This window comes from Nyctibius grandis, chromosome 1, assembly GCF_013368605.1.
Source record: "Nyctibius grandis isolate bNycGra1 chromosome 1, bNycGra1.pri, whole genome shotgun sequence".
NCBI classification, from domain to species: domain Eukaryota; kingdom Metazoa; phylum Chordata; class Aves; order Nyctibiiformes; family Nyctibiidae; genus Nyctibius; species Nyctibius grandis.
The window spans coordinates 57,745,340-57,767,254 of NC_090658.1; the positions used below are offsets into that span (position 1 = coordinate 57,745,340).

The 21,915-nt window shown below is 48.1% G+C and overlaps 1 protein-coding gene across 4 annotated transcripts in view; it reads left to right on the top strand.

Moving 5' to 3' along the window:
- Nucleotides 1–4,629: 4,629 nt before the first annotated feature.
- The window catches only part of AKAP12 (A-kinase anchoring protein 12), a 35,093-nt gene continuing 17,807 nt past the window's right edge, over nt 4,630–21,915 (top strand). Inside the window, exons 1-2 of one of the 4 annotated variants that reach the window (XM_068397368.1) lie at nt 4,630–4,891; nt 16,997–17,183. In XM_068397368.1, the coding sequence (XP_068253469.1) occupies nt 4,748–4,891; nt 16,997–17,183 (331 nt within the window). In that variant the 5' untranslated portion in view covers nt 4,630–4,747. The other 3 variants (XM_068397377.1, XM_068397382.1, XM_068397386.1) reach the window with 3 other exon arrangements.

The window sequence follows — 21,915 nt, forward strand, 5'->3', positions numbered from 1 at the left end:
GGGCCAACTTTGGCCTTTTCAAGCAATTGCTAGGGGAAATCCCATGGGACAGGGTACTAGAAGGTAAGGGGGCCCAAGATAGTTGGTTAGCATTCAAGGACTGCTTCTTCCGAGCTCAAGATCAGAGCATCCCAACAGGTAGGAAGTCAAGGAAGGGTACCAGGAGACCTGCATGGTTGAACAGGGAACTGCTGGGCAAACTCAAGTGGAAGAAGAGGGTGTACAGATCGTGGAAGGAGGGGCTGGCCACTTGGGAGGAATATAAGTCTGTTGTCAGAGGATGTAGGGAGGCAACTAGGAAAGCTAAGGCCTCCTTGGAATTAAACCTTGCAAGAGAGGTCATGGACAACAGAAAGGGCTTCTTCAAATACATTGCAGGTAAAGCCAACACTAGAGGCAATGTAGGCCCACTGATGAATGAGGTGGGGGCCCTGGAGACAGAGGATAAAAAGAAGGCGGAGTTACTGAATGCCTTCTTTGCCTCTGTCTATACTGTTGGAGGCTGTCCTGAGGAGCCCCGGAACCCTGAGGCCCCAGAAGAAGTCAGGATAGAGGAGGAATCTGTCTTGGTTGATGAGGGTTGGGTCAGGGACCAATTAAGCAACCTGGACGTCCATAAATCCATGGGCCCTGATGGGATGCACCCGCGGGTGCTGAGGGAGCTGGCGGAAGTCATTGCTAGGCTACTCTCCATCATCTTTGCTAAGTCGTGGGCAACGGGAGAGGTGCCTGAGGACTGGAGGAAAGCGAATGTCACTCCAGTCTTCAAAAAGGGCAAGAAGGAGGACCCGGGTAACTATAGACCGGTCAGCCTCACCTCCATCCCCGGAAAGGTGATGGAGCAACTTGTTCTTGGTGCTGTCTCTAGGCACATCAAGGATAGGGGGATCATTAGGGGCACTCAGCATGGCTTCACCAACGGGAAGTCATGCTCAACCGACTTGATAGCCTTTTATGAGGATGTTACCCGGTGGATAGATGATGGTAAAGCTGTGGATGTGGTCTATCTCGATTTCAGTAAAGCGTTTGACACAGTGTCCCACAGCATCCTCGCAGCTAAACTGGGGAAGTGTGGTCTGGATGATCGGGTAGTGAGGTGGATTGTGAACTGGCTGAAGGAAAGAAGCCAGAGAGTGGTGGTCAGTGGGACAGAGTCCAGTTGGAGGTCTGTGTCTAGCGGAGTCCCGCAAGGGTCGGTTCTGGGACCAGTTCTATTCAATATATTCATTAATGACTTGGATGAGGGATTAGAGTGCACTGTCAGCAAGTTCGCTGATGACACAAAACTGGGAGGAGTGGCTGACACACCAGAAGGCTGCGCAGCCATTCAGAGAGATCTGGACAGGCTAGAGAGTTGGACGGGGAGAAATTTAATGAAATATAACAAGGGCAAGTGTAGAGTCCTGCATCTGGGCAAGAACAACCCCATGTACCAGTACAAGTTGGGGGCAGAGCTGTTGGAGAGCAGCGTAGGGGAAAGGGACCTGGGGGTCCTAGTGGACAGCAGGATGACCATGAGCCAGCAATGTGCCCTTGTGGCCAAGAAGGCCAATGGCATCCTGGGGTGTATTAGAAGGGGTATGGTTAGCAGGTCGAGAGAGGTTCTCCTCCCCCTCTACTCTGCCCTGGTGAGGCTGCATCTGGAGTATTGTGTCCAGTTCTGGGCCCCTCAGTTCAAGAAGGACAGGGAACTGCTAGAGAGAGTCCAGCGCAGAGCCACGAAGATGATTAAGGGAGTGGAACATCTCCCTTATGAGGAGAGGCTGAGGGAGCTGGGTCTCTTTAGCTTGGAGAAGAGGAGACTGAGGGGTGACCTCATCAATGTTTATAAATATGTAAAGGGCAAGTGTCAAGAGGATGGAGCCAGGCTCTTCTCAGTGACATCCCTTGACAGCACAAGGGGCAATGGGTGCAAGCTGGAACACAGGAGGTTCCACTTAAATTTGAGGAAAAACTTCTTTACGGTGAGGGTGACTGAACACTGGAACAGGCTGCCCAGAGAGGTTGTGGAGTCTCCTTCTCTGGAGACATTCAAAACCCGCCTGGACGCGTTCCTGTGTGATATGGTCTAGGCAATCCTGCCCCGGCAGGGGGATTGGACTAGATGATCTTTCGAGGTCCCTTCCAATCCCTAACATTCTGTGATTCTGTGATTCTGTGATATGCCAGCTGCAATGCTAAAAGATTGTGCTGCCATTCAGAAGGTCTGCGCTTGGATCTCTTAGTAGGAGTTTCCTCAAAGATGTTTCACTGCAAATAGGTCTAGATAACATTCCAGTAGTGCTCTAATTACTATCTTTTTGGCTTCCTTGGTTTCATCTTGAAAAGTGTGCATGCATGCTTCTGTCAGTAGCTTGAATATTCTTGCCTCAGGGCCAACACTTGGTGACTTAGGAAGAGGATCATCTGAAGCATATGTGACTCCGCTTCACTGGAAAGGCTGTCAGGAGAAACAGACTGAAAAACATTTCTATATAGCAAGACGCAGTTGCAGTGTTCAGGGCAAACGTCTGGACAATAACGCCTAGCATCCAGGCAGAAGGCAGAGAAACACAGGCCGACACATGCCAGAGTCAGGCCTGTCATTCATCGCGATTCTTTCTGTACAGGTGGGGTACAACAGAGCATCCTGAAAGGCTACAAGGGAACCGACCGGCCTCTGGGCGAGAGTGGAGATGTTGGATAGCTCTCTTAAAGTCTTTATGCTATATTTACTCCAGGAAAGGAAACAAAAGCAAATAAATAAATAAATTCAAAAGGAAAGGAGACAGAAGCTGTGTCCATACTGGGGGTTAAACAGGGCTGAGATGCTGGCCCATGGCTGCCTGCACCACAAGTTTACAGAGACGTGATGGTTCGGAGAGGGGAGAAGTCAGGAGTATGCACACAAGCCATGCTGCACTGCTTGACCTTAAAACCAGAGAGCAGTCCCCGGCACATTATATTTCACCATGTAGATGTAGCCAGAGTTCCAGAAGGAAGAAAGAAATCTGCATTCAGAAAGTTACCAGTGGATGGGTGTGAGGGGGTCTCACTCAGCTGCAGCGTTTGCAGCTGTGCACTGAGACCGCTGGGCACGGAGCCAGTGGTGCCAGGACTGAGCAAAAGGACTAAGGAGCAAGTTTAGATGGGAGGAAGGAGGCTGTGTTCTAGCTGCTTGCAAAGAAAGCATTTTGTGGTCAATGAGCAGTGGAAAGAGAAACAATACGGCACAGACCTTGAATTATGCCACATTTCCCTTCTTGAGAAACTCCCTGGCAAATCCCTGATCTCCGCTCCCGCCGCACGTGCCATTCCTGGCTGCTCTGTCTGCCACTGAGCCCCATGGCTGGCCCTGCCCTCGCCAAACCCAGTAGACCTCTGTGTCTGTGCCCAGGGGAACCCAAGATGGCCCTGCAACAGCTGGGCTGGCCTCAGCACTCAGCAGTGCCTGGAAAGGAGCAGCTGAAGGCAGGGAGAAAGGCAGATTTGGTGGGGAATGGAGGTGGTGCCAGCTCTTCCTCCACCAGAGACATGGGCATCAAAGGATGACAGTCAGGAAAGGCTGGGAAAGGGCTCCTTGCTCCCCTGTTGTGGGTGCTGGCTGATGGGTGATCCAGGAGCATTAGGTGGCTATGGGGAAGTTCTTCTACTGCGACTCAGTTAGACACTACTGAAAGCTTAGACCTGTTGCTCTTCTCTCTGGAGCTGCCGGGCACCTCAAGTGCTCTGTGTCTCTGGCCTCCAAGGCTGCCTGGAGGCCAGAGCGTATTAGAAATTGGTCCTGCAGCGAGGACCAGGGCACTCTGCCCTTCAGCGTGCAGCTCCCCGGCAGCTCTGGCCTGGCAAAGCCTAGGGTTAACCACCAGTTTCGGTGGGTTTCGCTTCCACCTCCCTGAACCAGGTGACCACACAACTGATTTTCACTCCCTTCTTACTTTTGCTGCCCTCCTGCAAAACAAATGCCCCAATACTCACTTTCCGGAGACGAGGAACAAATAATGAAACATTAAGAAAAGTGTTGGGCAGGTAAGTGGCTTTAGGACAACGTGGCTGCTGCTGTGACATACACACACATATATAAGAAAAAAGGCCGATGTGAAAATGAGCAAGACTAAGCAGAAAGGGGGAGATGTTGGTTCCATCTGCATGATCCACAACAGCAGTTTTGTTCTGCTGAACGCCAGTGACTCTGGTAGGTTCTTGTATTAGCTAAGGGGAGTTGCTGCAGGGGCTTTTTCAGTCATTGACTTGATATGTCTTAATTTTTTTTAGGGAAAAAACTGACCAGTGCGTGGAGATTAGGCAATTCGTGGAATGGATGTTTAAGAGAATGCTTTTTTCCTGAATGAACCGGTGCTTTGGTGAGTGAAGAGTGGTTTAAACGCTCTAAGGGAAATTGTATATGGTTCTATCGTATGTGCTATGGACTTTTCAGATCATACCTGATTTTAACCGTGAACTCAGGTACGGTTAAGAAAAACCTGGCGGTTGCCCGTGACGGGAGCGGCCCCCGGCCGGCGGCGGGTGGGGCGTTGCCCCGCGTGACCGTTCCCGAGCAACCCGGTGGTACGTCGCAAGGCGTGTGCGGGGTTCTACTCGCAGACGGGCGAGGGGACCGGCGGGGGAGGGGATCCTCCTCCCTCGCTCTCGCTGGTGTTCTTTTTCCCTTCCTTCCGTAGCCTGAAGGAGTTTGCACAGAGCCGGGCTCCTTCATTGCCGGCTGCGTCGCCCCCGCCGCGGCTCCGCGCGGACGTGGTGCAGCGCCATGGGCGCCGGCGACTCCAGGGGCGCCGGTAGCTCCACCGAGCCGCCCGCCCCCCGTGACGGGGACGGGGACGGCCGCATCTCCCCGGAGCTACTGCCGGCAGGAAAAGCGGCGGAGCCGCAGCCGCCGGCGGAGCCCGCCACGGTAAGGCAGGGGCGGCGGGGAGCCGGAGGCGGGGGGGACGGGACGGGGACGCGGGGCGGCGACTGCCGCCGCACCCCCGGCCCGGGGAAACTTTCCCTCCGCGGCGGCGGGCACCTGCTGCGACCAGCGGGCAACCTCCGGGCCGGGCGCGGAGCTGGGGCGCGGCGGCGGCCGCCGTGGGGCCGTGACTGCGGCACGGCGAGCGCCGCAGTCATAAAACTCCCGCCGGCAGCGGCGGGGCGGGGGCCGAGGGCGGCCTCGGGGCCGCCGCCGCTTTTGTGTGTGGCCGTGGAGCCGGGGGGGAGGGGGCCGCACCCACCCGCGGCGGGGTCTGCGCCAAGAAACCTCCTGACTGCGGTCCTGCAGCCGGCTCTCAGCGGCGCTCGGGGCTCCCGCGGCTCTCCGCAGCCCCCCCCGCCCCATCCTCTCCCCTCCCGAGGGTGCAGGTGGGAGGCCCGTCAGGGCGCGGCCAGCCCGCCGGTTTTGCTGGTCGCCAGCCTCGGTGTGTCCCCCCCTTAGCGCTCCCCCCCATCTCGTACCCACCCCGCCTTAGGCTCTCCTGAGCCGCAGGCCCTCGCCCCGCCGCGGCGGGGAAGGGGGCGGCGGTGGCCGCGGCGTGGGCTGTAGCGATGGGGTGTCGTGCTCCCTGGTGTCATACCGCATAGCGGGGGGGAAGGGGAAGGGGGAGTGACTCGGTAAGTCTCATCCAGCAGGGAGTAGAGGAGCTCTAAGTACGTGTTATTTTTAATAAAGACGTTGAAGAATTGAAAGAAATTCTTTTCAAACATGTCTGGTGTTTAAAAATAGATTATGAATGAACCCATTTATCCCTCTGGAATAGGCGCGTTTAGGAGATTCTGGAACTGAAAGGGAGGTTATGTGTATCTACGTGTTTACATAGCGTTGCTTTGGGGTTAGGCGTTAGTTCGTTACGAGAGAAATAATGCTGCGTTATACCGAGATCCCCTTCTTTAGGCTCTTCAGAGTTTGAGTCCTCGGAGCGGGGTTACTCAGAAGTTTCTGTAGCTGGTGTGTGGGTGCATTAGAGCTTGAGAACTGGTTATGACTTTGCTTCTTTGACCTTGTGGTTCAGATTTAACTTTCAAGTTGAATTTCCCATAGTTCCTGGCTGCCACTAGACCTCCTTGTGCGTGTTTTGACAGATTTGAAAACCACATTGAGAATGAACTTTAAATTAACTGAAATTTATTTTATTTTCTTTTTAACCAAACAAGCGGTAGGGATTGGTGTTGGTTAACGAAATATTTAGCAGTTGTGTTGAGCAGTTTTAGAATTCAGGTGCTGAAATTTAGACACCAGTGAGTTTACAGAGGGCAAGCGTTTGGCTACTGTGATTGTTTAAAAATGAAGATAGTGTGACTTACAAGAAGGGGCATAACATTTGTAGTCGTATTTATCCAGTTATGGGAACTAAGACCAAAAAAAAAAAAAAGAGAGAATACTGTTGAGGCTGTTCTCAAATAGCGATAGTTATTATTAATACTGTGTTTTATGTGTTTCACGCTTTAGGAAAAAATGTTTTCTAATAGATTTTATCTTGTTATTTAAGTAGAACTGTTCAGAGATGGGGAAATTCTTTCAGCATTTCCCTGCTGTAAGAAATTGTATTACTACTGTTCTTCTAAACCAGCTATTTTTGCCTTCCATTACAGTAAATAAAAAGAAAAATAAGTTTTAATGAAGTTTGGTCATACAAAAAAAGTATCTCATTTAGTCTGATCTTACTACAGTAAAGTAATTTCATGCAGATTTGTGACACAATTTGTCATCGTTATTCCTTCCAGCCCTGTGAATTTGAAAATTACCAGATCCTGCAATGCCCCTGGAGAAATCTGTCAAAGAGCTCATTTGTTTGCAGAAGATACAATGGGGACATTTTGAAGGATGGTCTTCTTTCTTGTGCTTTCCAAATTAAAAAGCTTATCACAACTCCCTCTTCTAGAAGAAAAACTTTGAAAACTGACTTTAGTGGAATCCAGCTTGAGTGAGCCTGGACAAGTCAGTCACAAATACACTGTCTAGGCAACTAGTCTAATATGGGTTATAAAATCTCCCAGCAGTTGTGTTTTTTTGTCATGTGAAATTCCTCAAAATATTTCGTCGTTTCTTTCCTGACATAGTTGTATTGTATTTTGTACAAGATGAAAACCCCTTTGCCTTTTCTTCTAGAAAGGGCTGAATTTATAGTCTTGAAGCTGTTTTGCTGTTCACGTGTGACTCTCTGGCCAGATACCAGCTTTTGAGGTGTCCTGGTTACAGGAAGGGGGAGTGTGTGTTCTGCGTTTCTCACGTCTGCAGCCCAGGAGGTGTGAGAGACCCTGTACGCACTTGGTCTATAGCGCGAGAGATATTTAGGAGCCTTTGGGTGTTGACTTGCAAGCACTGCAGGTTGAATATGGGCTCAAGGAGTTGGGACCTCAGCTATTCACCCCATCCTTTCACAAGTTGCTGCTGAATTACACGTAAAGCAGCTCCAGAGTTTCTAGCCCAGCATGTTACTGGGACTTGAAACTGGTGGGTTTTTTACTGTAACAGCTGGGGCTTAAACTCTGTCAGTGGGGGAGCTGCTCCTTATCTTGCATAGCCACCCGCAGTGGGAAGCCCCCTGTGCAGGCGAGTGTGACACATCCTGGAGGTACTGATCCATTCGCATGCCTGAACTGAATTCATCAGATTTGTGAATCAACACCCAAAGTCCTGTTGAAATCAGGGGACAGGGTGTGGTCCCACAGAAGGCTGATCTGATGGAGTTATCACCTTGCTGTCTGAGCAGCAGTACTCTTTCCCCATACTGTTCTTCCTCCCCTGTCCCTGTTCCCTGTCTTGCCCTATAGATGATGCAGTTCCACCTTGCACTGTGTCTGGTTCTCACCTTGCGTTTCTGTAAGCCAGTTCAACTCACTAACCCTCCAGGAAACAGCAAACTGTTTTTTTGCTGGGCCAGTTCCCTGATGTATTAGTGAATTCATTTGACTCCTGTGAGGCCCAGGTGAGACCCAGAGCCAGGACAAGGCAAGCATCTGCAGCAGGGCAGGAGGGGAAATGAAAAATCTTTCTTGGTCAGTGGCAGTGAGCTGGTAGACCCTGTCTGCTTGTGAAAGCTCCCCGTCACACTGCCCTGAGTAGCACAGAAGACTGAAGCTTGGCCTGAGAAGGATTTTACAGATTTCCAAAATAATAGTGCTAGAAGTAGGAGTGAGACTGTTAGTCTCACAGAGGAAAGCAAGCAAACCTCGGGTGTCTCAGACTGACAAAAGCTTTGAGGTGTCTGATGGCATGGGTCCTGTGCTCCTGCCTCTTCCCCAGGGCACCTGCAGCTTCCCCTCTGCTGCTTCTGGCACTGGGCAAGCTCGTTCCGGGAGCTAACCCCATAGAAAGCTGTTCAGCTTCTTTGGCAAGGTCCTTCTCTGCTGACTTAGCAAGATGTGTTGGCTTCTGGGACTCAGCAGAAGCAGCAGGTGCAGGGGAGCAGACAGGACCTTGTGAGAAGGATTGGGCAGGGAGGAGATCTCTCCTGATGGTAGCACATGGCTGGATTGGTTCTGGTGTCTCCATCTTGTGAGCTCCCTCTCTGTTCATAGCAGTGATACAGCTCTTGCCTGACTTCCCGTTCGGATGCTGGGCATCAGAGGGTCACTGGGAAAAGATGCCAGCACGCTGGCCCCTGCAGCGGTGCCCTCCGAGGTCCCACGGGACGGAAGGCAACTGTGAGCCACGTGGGCGACGCAAGGAGAGATGCGTCCTACCACCATCTCAGCTGAAGCAATTGAGATCAAACCCCCGCTTTTATTTTATTTAGTAGCCAAAGGTACTGGTTTTAATACAGGTTTCTTTCTGTGGCCCTGCTGAGGGAGCAGAGCTGTGTTGGAGCAGCTACCTGAAATGGTGTAGGGAATAACATTTAAAGAGAGAATCTGGAAAAATACTGGCATGCTAACAAGCTATTCTTGCACAAAATTTAAGTTTGGCCGAGAGAATAGTTTGCAGCAATTGGTGGCTTTAAAATGTCGTGTGGTGAATTCCTGGCTTGCTCGCAGGCAAGGGCCCCTACTTAAGAGCAGTGAATCATTCAAATGGTGTTTTCAGGATAGTTCCCATTTCTGAGTAGTAACTTGATTACGGTACCTGCGTTGTAAGGAGAGCAAGTGTCTGCTAGACAGTAAATATTTGGAAGGGTCTCTTATAAAGAGGTTACCAGCTGAGATGTCAGTGTGCCTTATTGTCTGAGTGCCTGACAAATAACAGCTGGGACAGACTTATGTCTGCTGTTCAAACAACTGAGTTATGGTGAGGGAGCTGAGTCAGCCTGAAAATACTGCATAAGCGATGGTAAAACTAAGCTTAATGAAGTACCACAGGGAAGTCCCTAGACTGCATCTCTAAGAGCCCCAGTTAAAAACCACTCAAGTGTGACACATTTGGCCTGAATGATGAGGCTGCAGGGGTCTCATTCCCTTCAAGTACTTCTCTTCTGACTGGGAAGGAAGAGACTGATATAGTTTGGTGGTAAGGTTTGGAGGTCCAACCATGCCTGTGGGGTGGCTGGGGAGAAAGCATAAAAATGCTTAATTGAAAAAATGCACAATGGAAATTGGTGCCGTGGATCCACGGAAAGCGTGAATAACGCCCTAATCATATAGGAGATAAGAGGGAGGTGGTAGAGGGAGTGTCCGGGCTCTTTGAGAGATGAGGCAGTTAGCTTGTGTTTGATGTGATAGAGGCTAAAGAGATGCAAAGAGGAGTGTGTGGCCTTTGAAAGTCCTTCTGTTTGGAAATGCAAGCCCTGGTTGTAGTTACTGAAACTGAGAGTAACTTGCTTTGTGCTCAGTCCTTGTTCTGACTGTTCCTCAGCGTGTGGATGAGTTGTAGCTATGTGAATGCCTAGGGTAAGGTGGTGTCCTGGGACTGCTGGGCAGAAGGAGCTGAAAGGTGGGAGAGCTGGGAAGGAGCTCAGGTTGGATCAGGTTTACGGTGGGGACCGGAATGGCAGGTTGGGAGTAATGCTTCCTTCACAGAGATCGCAGAGATGATTTGGGAGCAAAAACTGCAGGTTTTGTTTGAGCCATGTGGAGTTTGAAGGTAGTCATCCATAAGGAGGTGTCACAATGAAGTCAGGCTGAGAGTTAGAACAGAAGAGGATAGGTCTAGATCTCAGGGGATGAAAGGCAGGGAGAAGGCTCTTGACTTTGTCTGCAGGAGATGTTACCCAGAAATAAGCTGCTGAAATAAAGTATGCTGTTATGTGCCTTAGAGTAAGGGCCGTATGTTTTCTCCACCTGGAATTTGCGGTGTCCTGCAAACCTCTAATGCCTTAGCTAATGCAAAACAAGACAAACTGCTGTGAACAAAGAGCTGGAATGACCTAAATTCAGGGTTTTTTTCCACATGTTGGTGTTTGAAGATCATTTTAATGAAGCAGCATGTGTTAAGAGCAGACCCCCTGAGCAGACCAACAGTGCTGCAAGCTTTCCCAAACTTTCAAAATCAAGCTTCAGGAAAAATATTAGAGACCATTATGTTAGTTTGCTCAGTTGTTCAGACAGCTGGATCTGGCTATTTTAGTAATCAAATGTAGAATCAGTGTAGCAGGATTAACACAGAATGAGGCAAAATTAACTCTGGTGCGTTTGGGCCTGGTGTGAGGAATCCCTGGAATGATTTGGGTCTGGTACAAGGAATGTTGGGAATGGTGGTGGTTGCTGGTGGGGGAAGAAGCTGGGTGCTGCTGGCCCCGCCAGAATAGCACGTGAATGAAGCGTGCGCTAACGTACAGGGAGAGACCAGGGACCTGCTGTTCATCCATATCTCATGTAATGCTTCGTGTTAGTTTTCTTTATACATTTTTAATTTTGTACGCATTTAGTGGGGTTCAACAGTTGGACCTAATGCTATATGCAAAATGGAGCAGAAGCTGCTGCTGGTTAGAGGGATGTGGGCAACAAGCCCTGTGCATTTTAGTCTCATTAGCTGTATGTCCACCATTTGCTTCCACCTTTGGGGGAAATCTTTAAAAAATACGTGCATGATGTATAGTAGTGGCATGGCAGAAACCAAAGTGTTGCTTCACTGATGGTGTTTGGTTTTGGAATGAAGAAGCTGAAGGATCAGAGAACTGAATAACCAGTTCTCTCCAGTTTCTCCTGTGTTTATGAGACAACACGTTCATCAATTAATTAATAATCAAAGGAGAGTGATGAATGTGTGCTGCAGAAACCTGATAAATGTTGATAAACCTGCCAACTGTAATGTCTCATTACCTGTAGATAAATACACAGAGCTGAATAATGAGGTTCCTCATGCCGTTAATTTTGTATTTAAGGTTTTCACCCATGTCTCTCAACTTTGACTTTGTGTTTGTCTAAGCTTTACAACTATTCTCAATGGAATTAAGAACACAGCTCGCTAAATTAGATGTAATTGGACTATACTGCGGTTTAGTCTAAACTGAACTTCAGAGAAATGAAGCAGTTAATGTGAGTGAAAATTTGAGTTAGTTTCTTTTGAGGACTAATGCAGTAGGATAAACTGCACTGACCCTCAGAGAGAGCCTGAGCAGCTTTTCTCAGAACAGAAAACTTTTCTTGATTTAAACTGATGATGCTGTTGTGTCTTCCTTCACGTTACAACCCCCCCGAAGATGCATGTTTTCTTCTCCTGTGCACGCATTTTAATTTGCAAAAAATACTATTGTTTTATTAGTTTTGATTATTCAGTTATTTCAAGTAGAACACTTGGCCCGTTCAAATGGCCAAGAATCACATCAAACTCTCCCAAGAGACTGGGGTAAAAAGGTTCCTGTGCCCTGGCAGGGTAGGGTTATAGTGCAGGTGTGGTCAAGTTTGAAAATACTGAGGTTTTTCATTTATTTACATTTTTACTCCGTTGTGACTGATGGGTCCTGCTGTCGAAACTGCATTTATGTACAGAGTGTACAAGGATTATGATTATACTAGCTGGTAGTAAAAACTACTTATAGTCTTACATTTAGTAATGTTTTTAATTGAATTCTGTTCTTTGTACTGGAAGGTGTTGCAGCATTTTACAGATCCAAAGGGCTATCTGCTGGATCCAGTGAGTTATGAATTTTGGTCACACATCTTTGGGATGATGTATAGTCACTGTTTCCCTGAATGCATCACGACTGTAGAATAATTCAGAGCTGGGGGAATATTAAGTGTTACTGTAGTTAATATTTTGTCGTAACACTCAGGGCTCAGTTTAAAAAGGAGACAAGTTGTATTGCTTTGGGGTACCCGATCCCTTTGCACCCTGGTTCCTTGCAGAGTCTACAGGTCCGTATTAGGCACTTAGGCAAGTGGTAGACTTTATGTGTCTACACATGTATGTGTGTACACAGGACTCTAGCTTTAAACTGGTTTGCTGGCTGGGGGAGGTTTGGAAAGAAAGGCAAGGAAATTCTTGAATAAAGTGAGGAGAGCGAAGATATTCAGTGCTGTTGCCTTTCTTGTGACTTCAAAGAATTGTTGGTGCTAATTCTGAGGGCGTCGTCTTGAAGTATCCATCTGTGGATTTATCTTCAGATAGCCAAGTGCCCTTAAAGCCAGTGAAGTTAAGTTGTGCTTGTGTTTGCAGGAATAGCAGTTGTCTTACACGAATGACTGAGTAAAATTTATTATTAAAAAAAATAATAGTTGTCCTTTAATAAATCTGTATTGAAGAATCTCAAAGCCCTTTAAGAATTAGGTTGTTATTTTCTGTGTCTATTTGTTGCTAGTCTTTAATCAGTTACTGCCATTCGCTTAATGCTGTGAGCAACTGCAGAAGAGCTTCCCAGAGTTCCCACGCCTTTGTCCGGTGGTGTGGCGTTTTTATTCCTCCTGAGTTCCTGTGGTTTAGATTCATGAGAAGGATGATGTGAGAAGCGGGAATGTAATCTGAGTGTTGAGCCATGCCGTAGTTCTTCCATTTAATATCTGGTCTCAGCATGTGAAAAGTCTGGAGCCAAATTATTCCATCTGTGGTATTGGCAGCAGAGCAGAATGGGGTCCTTTTCCGTGAGGTGGATTATGTGGCTGTGAAAGGCAGCTTTGAGGCGCGCAGCAATGCCAGGTGGAAACAATTTGGCTTAATTAAGGGCTCCTGAACAGAAAATTGGGAACCCGAATGCACGCTTTGGTGCCTGTGGAAGCGGGGGTACGGCGCGTCTCTTGGATCCTGCCCGGCGTGTGAAAAGGGGGTTGAATGATAAGAGGAAAGCCGTTTGCCCGGCACATTGTGTGTTGGTTTGAAATTCCGTTGCAGGGGACTAATTGCTAATAAAAATAAATAAGTGGATCTCCCCATTCAGAAGCTTGTTTTAGTGGGTTTGGGAAGAGAATCGTCAGGAATGTGGCATCTTTCTGGTCCCAGGTTGGCACTTGAAGCGTTTGGATCTTACATTACACTGAAAGATGGGAAGTTCTGTGGCTCCTTTGCTTAATTAACAGGGGTGATACTGTTGTGGGTGTCTATTACAGGCCACCGGATCAGGATGAGGAGGGTGATGAGGCCTTCTACAGGCAGCTGAGAGCAGTCTCTCAATTACAGGGCCTGGTTGTCATGGGGGATTTCAACTACCCTGATATTTGCTGGGAGGCCTACTCAGCCAGCCATCCTCAGTCCAGGAGGTTCCTCCAGTGCATTGATGATAACTTTCTGATGCAAATGGTAGATGAGCCAACTAGGAGAGGAGTGTTGCTGGATCTTATCCTCACTAACAAGGAGGGCCTGGTTGAAGCGGTGAAGGTTGAGGGCAGCCTTGGTTGTAGTGACCATGAGATGGTAGAGTTCAGGATCTCATGTGGCAGGAACAGAATAACTAGCAGAATCACAACCCTGGACTTCAGGAGGGCCAACTTTGGCCTTTTCAAGCAATTGCTAGGGGAAATCCCATGGGACAGGGTACTAGAAGGTAAGGGGGCCCAAGATAGTTGGTTAGCATTCAAGGACTGCTTCTTCCGAGCTCAAGATCAGAGCATCCCAACAGGTAGGAAGTCAAGGAAGGGTACCAGGAGACCTGCATGGTTGAACAGGGAACTGCTGGGCAAACTCAAGTGGAAGAAGAGGGTGTACAGATCGTGGAAGGAGGGGCTGGCCACTTGGGAGGAATATAAGTCTGTTGTCAGAGGATGTAGGGAGGCAACTAGGAAAGCTAAGGCCTCCTTGGAATTAAACCTTGCAAGAGAGGTCAAGGACAACAGAAAGGGCTTCTTCAAATACATTGCAGGTAAAACCAGCACTAGAGGCAATGTAGGCCCACTGATGAATGAGGTGGGGGCCCTGGAGACAGAGGATAAAAAGAAGGCGGAGTTACTGAATGCCTTCTTTGCCTCTGTCTATACTGTTGGAGGCTGTCCTGAGGAGCCCCGGACCCCTGAGGCCCCAGAAGAAGTCAGGATAGAGGAGGAATCTGTCTTGGTTGATGAGGGCTGGGTCAGGGACCAATTAAGCAACCTGGACATCCATAAATCCATGGGCCCTGATGGGATGCATCCGTGGGTGCTGAGGGAGCTGGCGGAAGTCATTGCTAGGCTACTCTCCATCATCTTTGCTAAGTCGTGGGCAACGGGAGAGGTGCCTGAGGACTGGAGGAAAGCGAATGTCACTCCAGTCTTCAAAAAGGGCAAGAAGGAGGACCCGGGTAACTATAGACCGGTCAGCCTCACCTCCATCCCCGGAAAGGTGATGGAACAACTTGTTCTTGGTGCTGTCTCTAGGCACATCAAGGATAGGGGGATCATTAGGGGCACTCAGCATGGCTTCACCAAGGGGAAGTCATGCTTAACCAACTTGATAGCCTTTTATGAGGATGTTACCCGGTGGATAGATGATGGTAAAGCTGTGGATGTGGTCTATCTCGATTTCAGTAAAGCGTTTGACACAGTGTCCCACAGCATCCTCGCAGCTAAACTGGGGAAGTGTGGTCTGGATGATCGGGTAGTGAGGTGGATTGTGAACTGGCTGAAGGAAAGAAGCCAGAGAGTGGTGGTCAATGGGACTTAGTCCAGTTGGAGGCCTGTGTCTAGCGGAGTCCCGCAAGGGTCGGTACTGGGACCAGTTCTACTCAATATATTCATTAATGACTTGGATGAGGGAATAGAGTGCACTGTCAGCAAGTTCGCTGATGACACAAAACTGGGAGGAGTGGCTGATGCACCAGAAGGCTGCGCAGCCATTCAGAGGGACCTAGACAGGCTGGAGAGTTGGGCGGGGAGAAATTTAATGAAATATAACAAGGGCAAGTGTAGAGTCCTGCATCTGGGCAAGAACAGCCCCATGTATGAGTACAAGTTGGGGACAGACCTGTTGGAGAGCAGCGTAGGGGAAAGGGACCTGGGGGTCCTAGTGGACAGCAGGATGACCATGAGCCAGCAGTGTGCCCTTGTGGCCAAGAAGGCCAATGGCATCCTGGGGTGTATTAGAAGGGGTGTGGTCAGCAGGTCAAGAGAGGTTCTCCTCCCCCTCTACTCTGCCCTGGTGAGGCTGCATCTGGAGTATTGTGTCCAGTTCTGGGCCCCTCAGTTCAAGAAGGACAGGGAACTGCTAGAGAGAGTCCAGCGCAGAGCCACGAAGATGATTAAGGGGGTGGAACATCTCCCTTATGAGGAGAGGCTGAGGGAGCTGGGTCTCTTTAGCTTAGAGAAGAGGAGACTGAGGGGTGACCTCATTAATGTTTCTAAATATGTAAAGGGCAAGTGTCATGAGGATGGAGCCAGGCTCTTCTCAGTGACATCCCTTGACAGGACAAGGGGCAATGGGTGCAAGCTGGAACACAGGAGGTTCCACATAAATATGAGGAAAAACTTCTTTACGGTGAGGGTGACCTAACACTGAAACAGGCTGCCCAGAGAGGTTGTGGAGTCTCCTTCTCTGGAGACATTCAAAACCCGCCTGGACGCGTTCCTGTGTGATATGGTCTAGGTAATCCTGCTCCGGCAGGGGGATTGGACTAGATGATCTTTCGAGGTCCCTTCCAATCCCTAACATTCTGTGATTCTGTGAACAGGGCTTCAATGGCAATATTTTGGGAGTACAGCTGAGTAATAAGACAAGGATATGTAATTAAGGTTTGCTGTTCTACCAGAGGAACCTTAAACCTGCACTTAAGGAATAGAGATTTAAGATGTGGTTAATTAGTTGAAATGGCTCCTGTTGGAAGGTAGTGCAATCGGTTGTATAGCTACTTAATTAAACAAATAATTAAAGAGTAAAGAAGTATTTTTTTAATGTCCACAACACATTTCATACTTTCAGAAGCATATTTTTATTGGAAAAGTATCTTCCTTGTTATATGGCAAGCCAATACAAATTCTGAAAATAATTAAAATGTATCAAATGTGGAAGCTGAAAAAGAGATTTTTTTCTTACACATACTAGCAAATCTAGAAAAAATATTTCAACTGTTATAGTGCAGAGTCCCACAGAATTGCCAAGTTTCCCCCTCCCCCCCATAAGAATAATCTCTGCCTAATAACTGAGGCCCAAAAATTCTAGTTTTAATCCCAGTTTCACTGCATTTTCTCATGGGGTTTATGTATATATGTTCCGCTTTCTGTCCTGAATAGTTCAGTTTCTTTGTAGTCGTATTGTTTATGATGGTAAGATAAGTGCATCAGCAGAGGAGCGATACCGAAGGCTGTAATGTAGACAGGATTCATGCATATATCGGAGCAATTGTGGCAGATATTTTGAAGAATGGAAAATATCTTTCCATCAGCTAGATTCACATTGTGCTGGAGTTTTCCTTCATGCTAGAAACCAGTTTCTACATAAGGTTGTAGGCCATTGCCTGTAAGACTTGCTTCTTCTGCATATTTCATGCAGGAGAACAGTAAAATAAATAGTCCCAGATTACGTCTCCTTTTTTTTTCTCACAGAATTTTGAAATTTTGAAAAGGAGGAAGACTACAAAGAAGCGCAGATATGTTTTTTTTCCCAAAACACTCGTGTATGTATGCAAAATGAAAATGAAAGAACAATGTTCTGTGGGGAAAAAAGCCTGGCCTAACACTGATGTTCCTTCTTTTTTTTTCCTTCTCTCTTTCTCCTTCCCTACCATCCTTCAACCAACACTTGACCATGCAGGTTGTACATCCGCTTTTACCAGTACCTGGTGTTAATGAAGACAATTTGGAGCATGATGCCCCACGACCTGAGCCACAGCAGCCAGGAGCTGTTGCAGTACCTCAGGGGCTTGATGGGCAGCAGCCAGAGGTGGCTTCAGCCCTCCAGGAACCACCCAGAGAGGGAGCAGAGGCTGCTGGAACAAATGGTAAGTAAAAACATGAGCTCAGTGGACAGATGGTAGAGGCCTGGATGCTAAATGGAGTGAGAAGCTGAAATGGGGCTCTACTAGCTGTCTCCTAGTGAACAGGTAGGTAGTTACTCAAGTGATCTCTTGGTTGCTCAAGTGCTTCCTCTAGGGCATTGTTTTGTTGGGGCACGTTTTCTCTATAGCAGAGTTTAAGTAACAAATGGGTTGTGGATTGAAGCTGTGGGTGCAGGGGATGCTACCCATTCCCCTGTAGGGGCGGGTCTCCCCTCAGTGCACCCTGCCTCTGCTTGCCTGCTGCCAGTCTCTTGGCCATTCACCTGAAGGGACAGCTCAGTTTCTGCCTCTTAGGTTAGGAGTTTCTGCTGCATAGGCCTGCCCCTTCCTACATAGGGCAGAAATGCTTTTATGTTCATTCATTAGTGATATTAATGCTAATCAACTATTATGAACGCACAGGAAAGGAGAGGCTGCTGATCCGTTGGCTCTACCTTGTTTAAAGTTCCCTTTCCTACTGCTTTTAATCATATTTGCATTTTGACCACAAAGCCTTTCTCACCAGAGGCACCCCTGTCTGCTTTGTCCTGGGAATCTCTTTCTCGCCTTGCTGCATGGTCAGAAACGTGCTGCTCTTTCTCCTGTGCACACCAGCAGCCCATCTCTCCTGCCCTCGTCGGCCTCTTGTCGCTGCCCCCTTCCCTCCGCTCCCGTCGGCAGCCGCACTGTGAGAGATCCGCTCCGGCGATCCTGCTGCACGCCGGCCTCTTTGGCAGGGGTGGCAAGAGGGAGGGATAGTTTTCAGTCAGAGCAGGCAACTAACGCTGGTGTGAGAGGGCAGGGGAGGGAGAGGGGAAGGGTAGGATGGAGTGGGGTTTTCGTCATCAGCCTGTAGAGCAGCTTAAGGCAACTGTGTAGCCCCCGGTGTACTTGGGTTTCGAATTCTAGTAAAGCCAATTCTTTGTCGTGCCTTCAGATGAATTGCCGTAACACCGTTATCCCAAAAGAAGGTTGCCATATTTTCTGCTATCTTTTTTTATGATATTGGTAGAGGCTTTTGGCACTGTGAAAAGGGGATGCAGCATGTTTCATCTTTCACTCACGATAAACACTGCTTCTCTTTAAAATTTCACTGTTAAGTGGACAGGGATGGAGAGAGGATACTCATGAAACAGTCGTGAAGGAAGAGGAAAATACCTGATAATTTGGAGTAGTGTCAGAAGTTTTCATGTTGGTATTCAGCTTCTGGATCAAGTAGCCGAGAAGGCCTTTAAAAGGGCATGAATTTCAAGTTAATAGTCAAAGATTGTAATTCTTTTTGAATAATTCTGGGTTGTAGCTTCAGTTGTACAGAAACTGTGTTCCTAGGATGTGGGATGTGTAATGAAGAAGAGATGAGAAGCTGCCTTTGAATGCAGATAGTTACGTGTGACCAAATGCATGATGTGCTGTGGACCTAGATGGCATCAGGAGTTTGTATGTGAGACGATTGCCTGAAGAGTCTTTGCTTTCTTTGATAATCATCTCTCATGTGATTGTGTGACGTTGCTGTTTTAATCAGGATTTATTTTACCGTTGTCGGTGGAACGAAGCCTACGTGGTAGCATAATTTGTGCGAAAGGGAAAACAATTCTATGGGTTTGCTCTCAAAGGAAAAAATGCCTTTATGGAGGCGATGCAGCATGTATTTTCTGGTAACAATAGCTAAAAATGGCACCATCCATAGAGACAAATAAAACCTGTCTGGTCAAGCATGGAAAAGATAGTTCTTCAAGTAAAGACTGCGTTCAGATATTCATAGTTTTTTCATATCCACCCCTCTGGACCTCCCAGAGTCTGGTCCACCTGTCTTTAGGCAGATGAATAAAGGTGGGGAAGAGGTCTCTCTTAAATGCACAGAGTGCAGAGAAATCTCTCTGCATAGAGAATTGCTTCTCTACATAATTTTAGCTCTACACTTCTCGGTGTTCCCCACTCATTCTTTATTTTACCTTGTTTGCAAAATGTATAAAATCAGAAATAACGTATCATGACACTGAGCGCTGAGGCAACATCGGTAATTGCTTACAGCAAAGGAGTGTTTGATTGAAGGCTTTTTGGGTTGGTTGATTTGTTTGTTGTTGTCATCGTTATTTGAATCTTATGTTTGGAAGACCATGGGGGAGATGATCTAGACTCATCAAAGCTGCCACTACTAGATTAAATTAAGTGGGAAGCGTGTTGGTGCTGGCAGCCAGAGCCACAGACAAAGGCTGTGTAGGGCTGGCCCCAGTATGTGTGTATCATCAGAACTTTGGAGATATCCAACATAATCCATAGAAATATTCTTACTATAATAAGAGGTCACCTGTATCAGATACTGATTCTTTACATTTTATTTTATCCTATTGCATCCCTTTTTACTAGCAGTGAGAGCTGCTGGAGCATTATATTACTATCCTACAAGAATCCAGAGTGATACCTTTCTGAAACCCTTGACAGCAGAATTTAAGACAATTTCTAACGTAATGAGGTTGTAGAGAATTCCGGTTCAGGAAAACCCAAACAAAACAACAAGAAACCCCCGAGCCCTAAGGGACTGTTACTAGGCAGTGGAGCAAATATTTCAGTATGGAGAAACGAAAGCGTTTCCTATGTTTTTTGTTGATGAGGGGGTAAACCACTTCGGGCTTTCAACTGGCGTCTGTTGAGGTTTGGTCTGGATACTTGGTGGCAAACTGGAGAGCGGGCGCTGAAGGGGCCCGTTGTTCCGCGAGCGGCCGTTGCTCACTGCGGGGCCGGCACGTCCGCTCTCCAGAGGAAGGAGAAGCAGACACCTGAAGTGCCGGGTCGCAGGCGGATATCGGCCCGGGGCGCAGCGGGTGTAATCGCCAGCGGCGCGGCGGCGGGAAGCGGGAAGGGCGGAGCGGAGCCGAGGCGCGGTACAGCGGGCGAGGGGCGGGGCCCGTCCGGGTGCCACCCCCGGGGCGTGGCCGCGGGGCGAGAGGGCGTGGCGGTGGGCAGGCGGCGGGGGCCCGGCTGGCCCTGCCCTGGGGCGGGCCCGCTCCGCTCCGCGCCCCGCCGCGCAGGGAGGAGGGACCCCGGGCCGGGAGAGGGAAGGTGCTTACGGTCAGTGCAATTTCAGAACTGCTGGGGACCGCAGCGATGACGGGTGAGGCAGCGCGGCGCTGCTGAGGCGTGAGCACGGTCATTTGTTTGTGTTTCCTCACCGCTGATAGCGCCTGGGGGTGTGTGTGTTTAGGAGTTCAAAGGTCTGGCTTAAATAATAACGATGAGAAGCGTTTCCGAGTGAAGGCTGCTGAAAATTTAAAATTCCTCGTCACCTCAGTCGCGCTTTCGCTGCGGTGCTTGTAATGCCAGGCTGTGATAGCTGTGAAGGTGCAACCAGGTTTTCGTCTGCAGTACCGGAATGTGACACGGTGTCTGGAAGTGAGGGACGGAAAGGAAGGACAGTGACCGCGCTGACGGTGCTGGTTTGTGCTAACCGAGAAATAGCGCAGTAAAATGTCCTAGGAGCTAAACTTGGTGAAATTGAAGGAAATGTAGAAGTGGGCATCATTTGTAAGCTGTGCAAATATTTGCATGAGAGAAGTGAAGCTGTTAGTCTCCAGCTGTTTTAATTTGAATGAAGCAAAATCCGGAGGAGATGAACACGGTGGCGGGGGGGTGTGTGTGCACACATGCTTGTGCGGCAGCAGGATCCCAGCCTGGGATACCCAAAGCTCGGTGCTGTCTGCCTCGAACGTTGTACATCTTATTTGAGAAAGTAGTGCCTGAGCCGCTGAAGTGTGAGAGTTAACACCATAAAGTAATTGGGTGTTCTGAAAAGATAATAGTATTTGGAGGAGCAAAGAATTAAAAGGAAAAAACGTTGTCTTGCGTGGCTGGTTTTGCACACGCTTGTGTCTCTCTGGGAAACAAAGTGGCACTATGAAATTAAAAAAAACCAAAGCCCACTTTTTCCCTAAAGATAACTAATTTGCATCAGGATTTCTCTCAGATTGATGATGTGTCTTTAGCAGTCTAGGAAACCTTTTTTATTTCGTTGTATTAATAATTATTTACTTGTTTGTATTTTATTTACTAGAGCTAGTGAATGAATTCAGCAAATAATGGGGGTTTATTCATGCAAAACGCTTTAGGGTTACGATGGGTATTGACAACAAAGCCCGTAGAAGTCTGGCTCGGTTTGGAGCTGACCCTGGGGAGGACTGTACGTGATTTGAATCAGTTAGTAGGGGAGGAGATATCCTACCCCCCTTTACAATAGGGTTTTCATTAAACTTGATGTTTAATGAGCTTATCCCATGCCGAGTCTTTTTCCTCAGGGGTTCTCTATTTTTTTTTATTTCCTTTTATTGTTAGTAATTAAAGGTTAAACTGTTTTTCAAAAGCAGTCCCTTTATAGGGTTGCACAGTTTGATCGTTTGAGGTTTTCCTTATTGAATAATTCTTGTGGAAACTTGGATTTTCACTGCAGCACATCTGCTGCTGTAGTATGTTTTGCAAGAACTGCATCTAGCTCGTAGTACAAGTTAACATTTCTTTGAAGGGGCAGAGTACCTCTCCTTATTGGTATGCAGGAGTGTCTTAAGCTGTCGTGTGTCTAATGTGTGCAGATGCAGCTGCATCTCCTTTGTGGTGAGTTTGTCCATGATGCTTATGTTACTCTTTATGTAGAGTTGTTTTGATAAAGAAAATTTTCAATCTGTTTTTCTTTGTGCGTTTTCGTTAA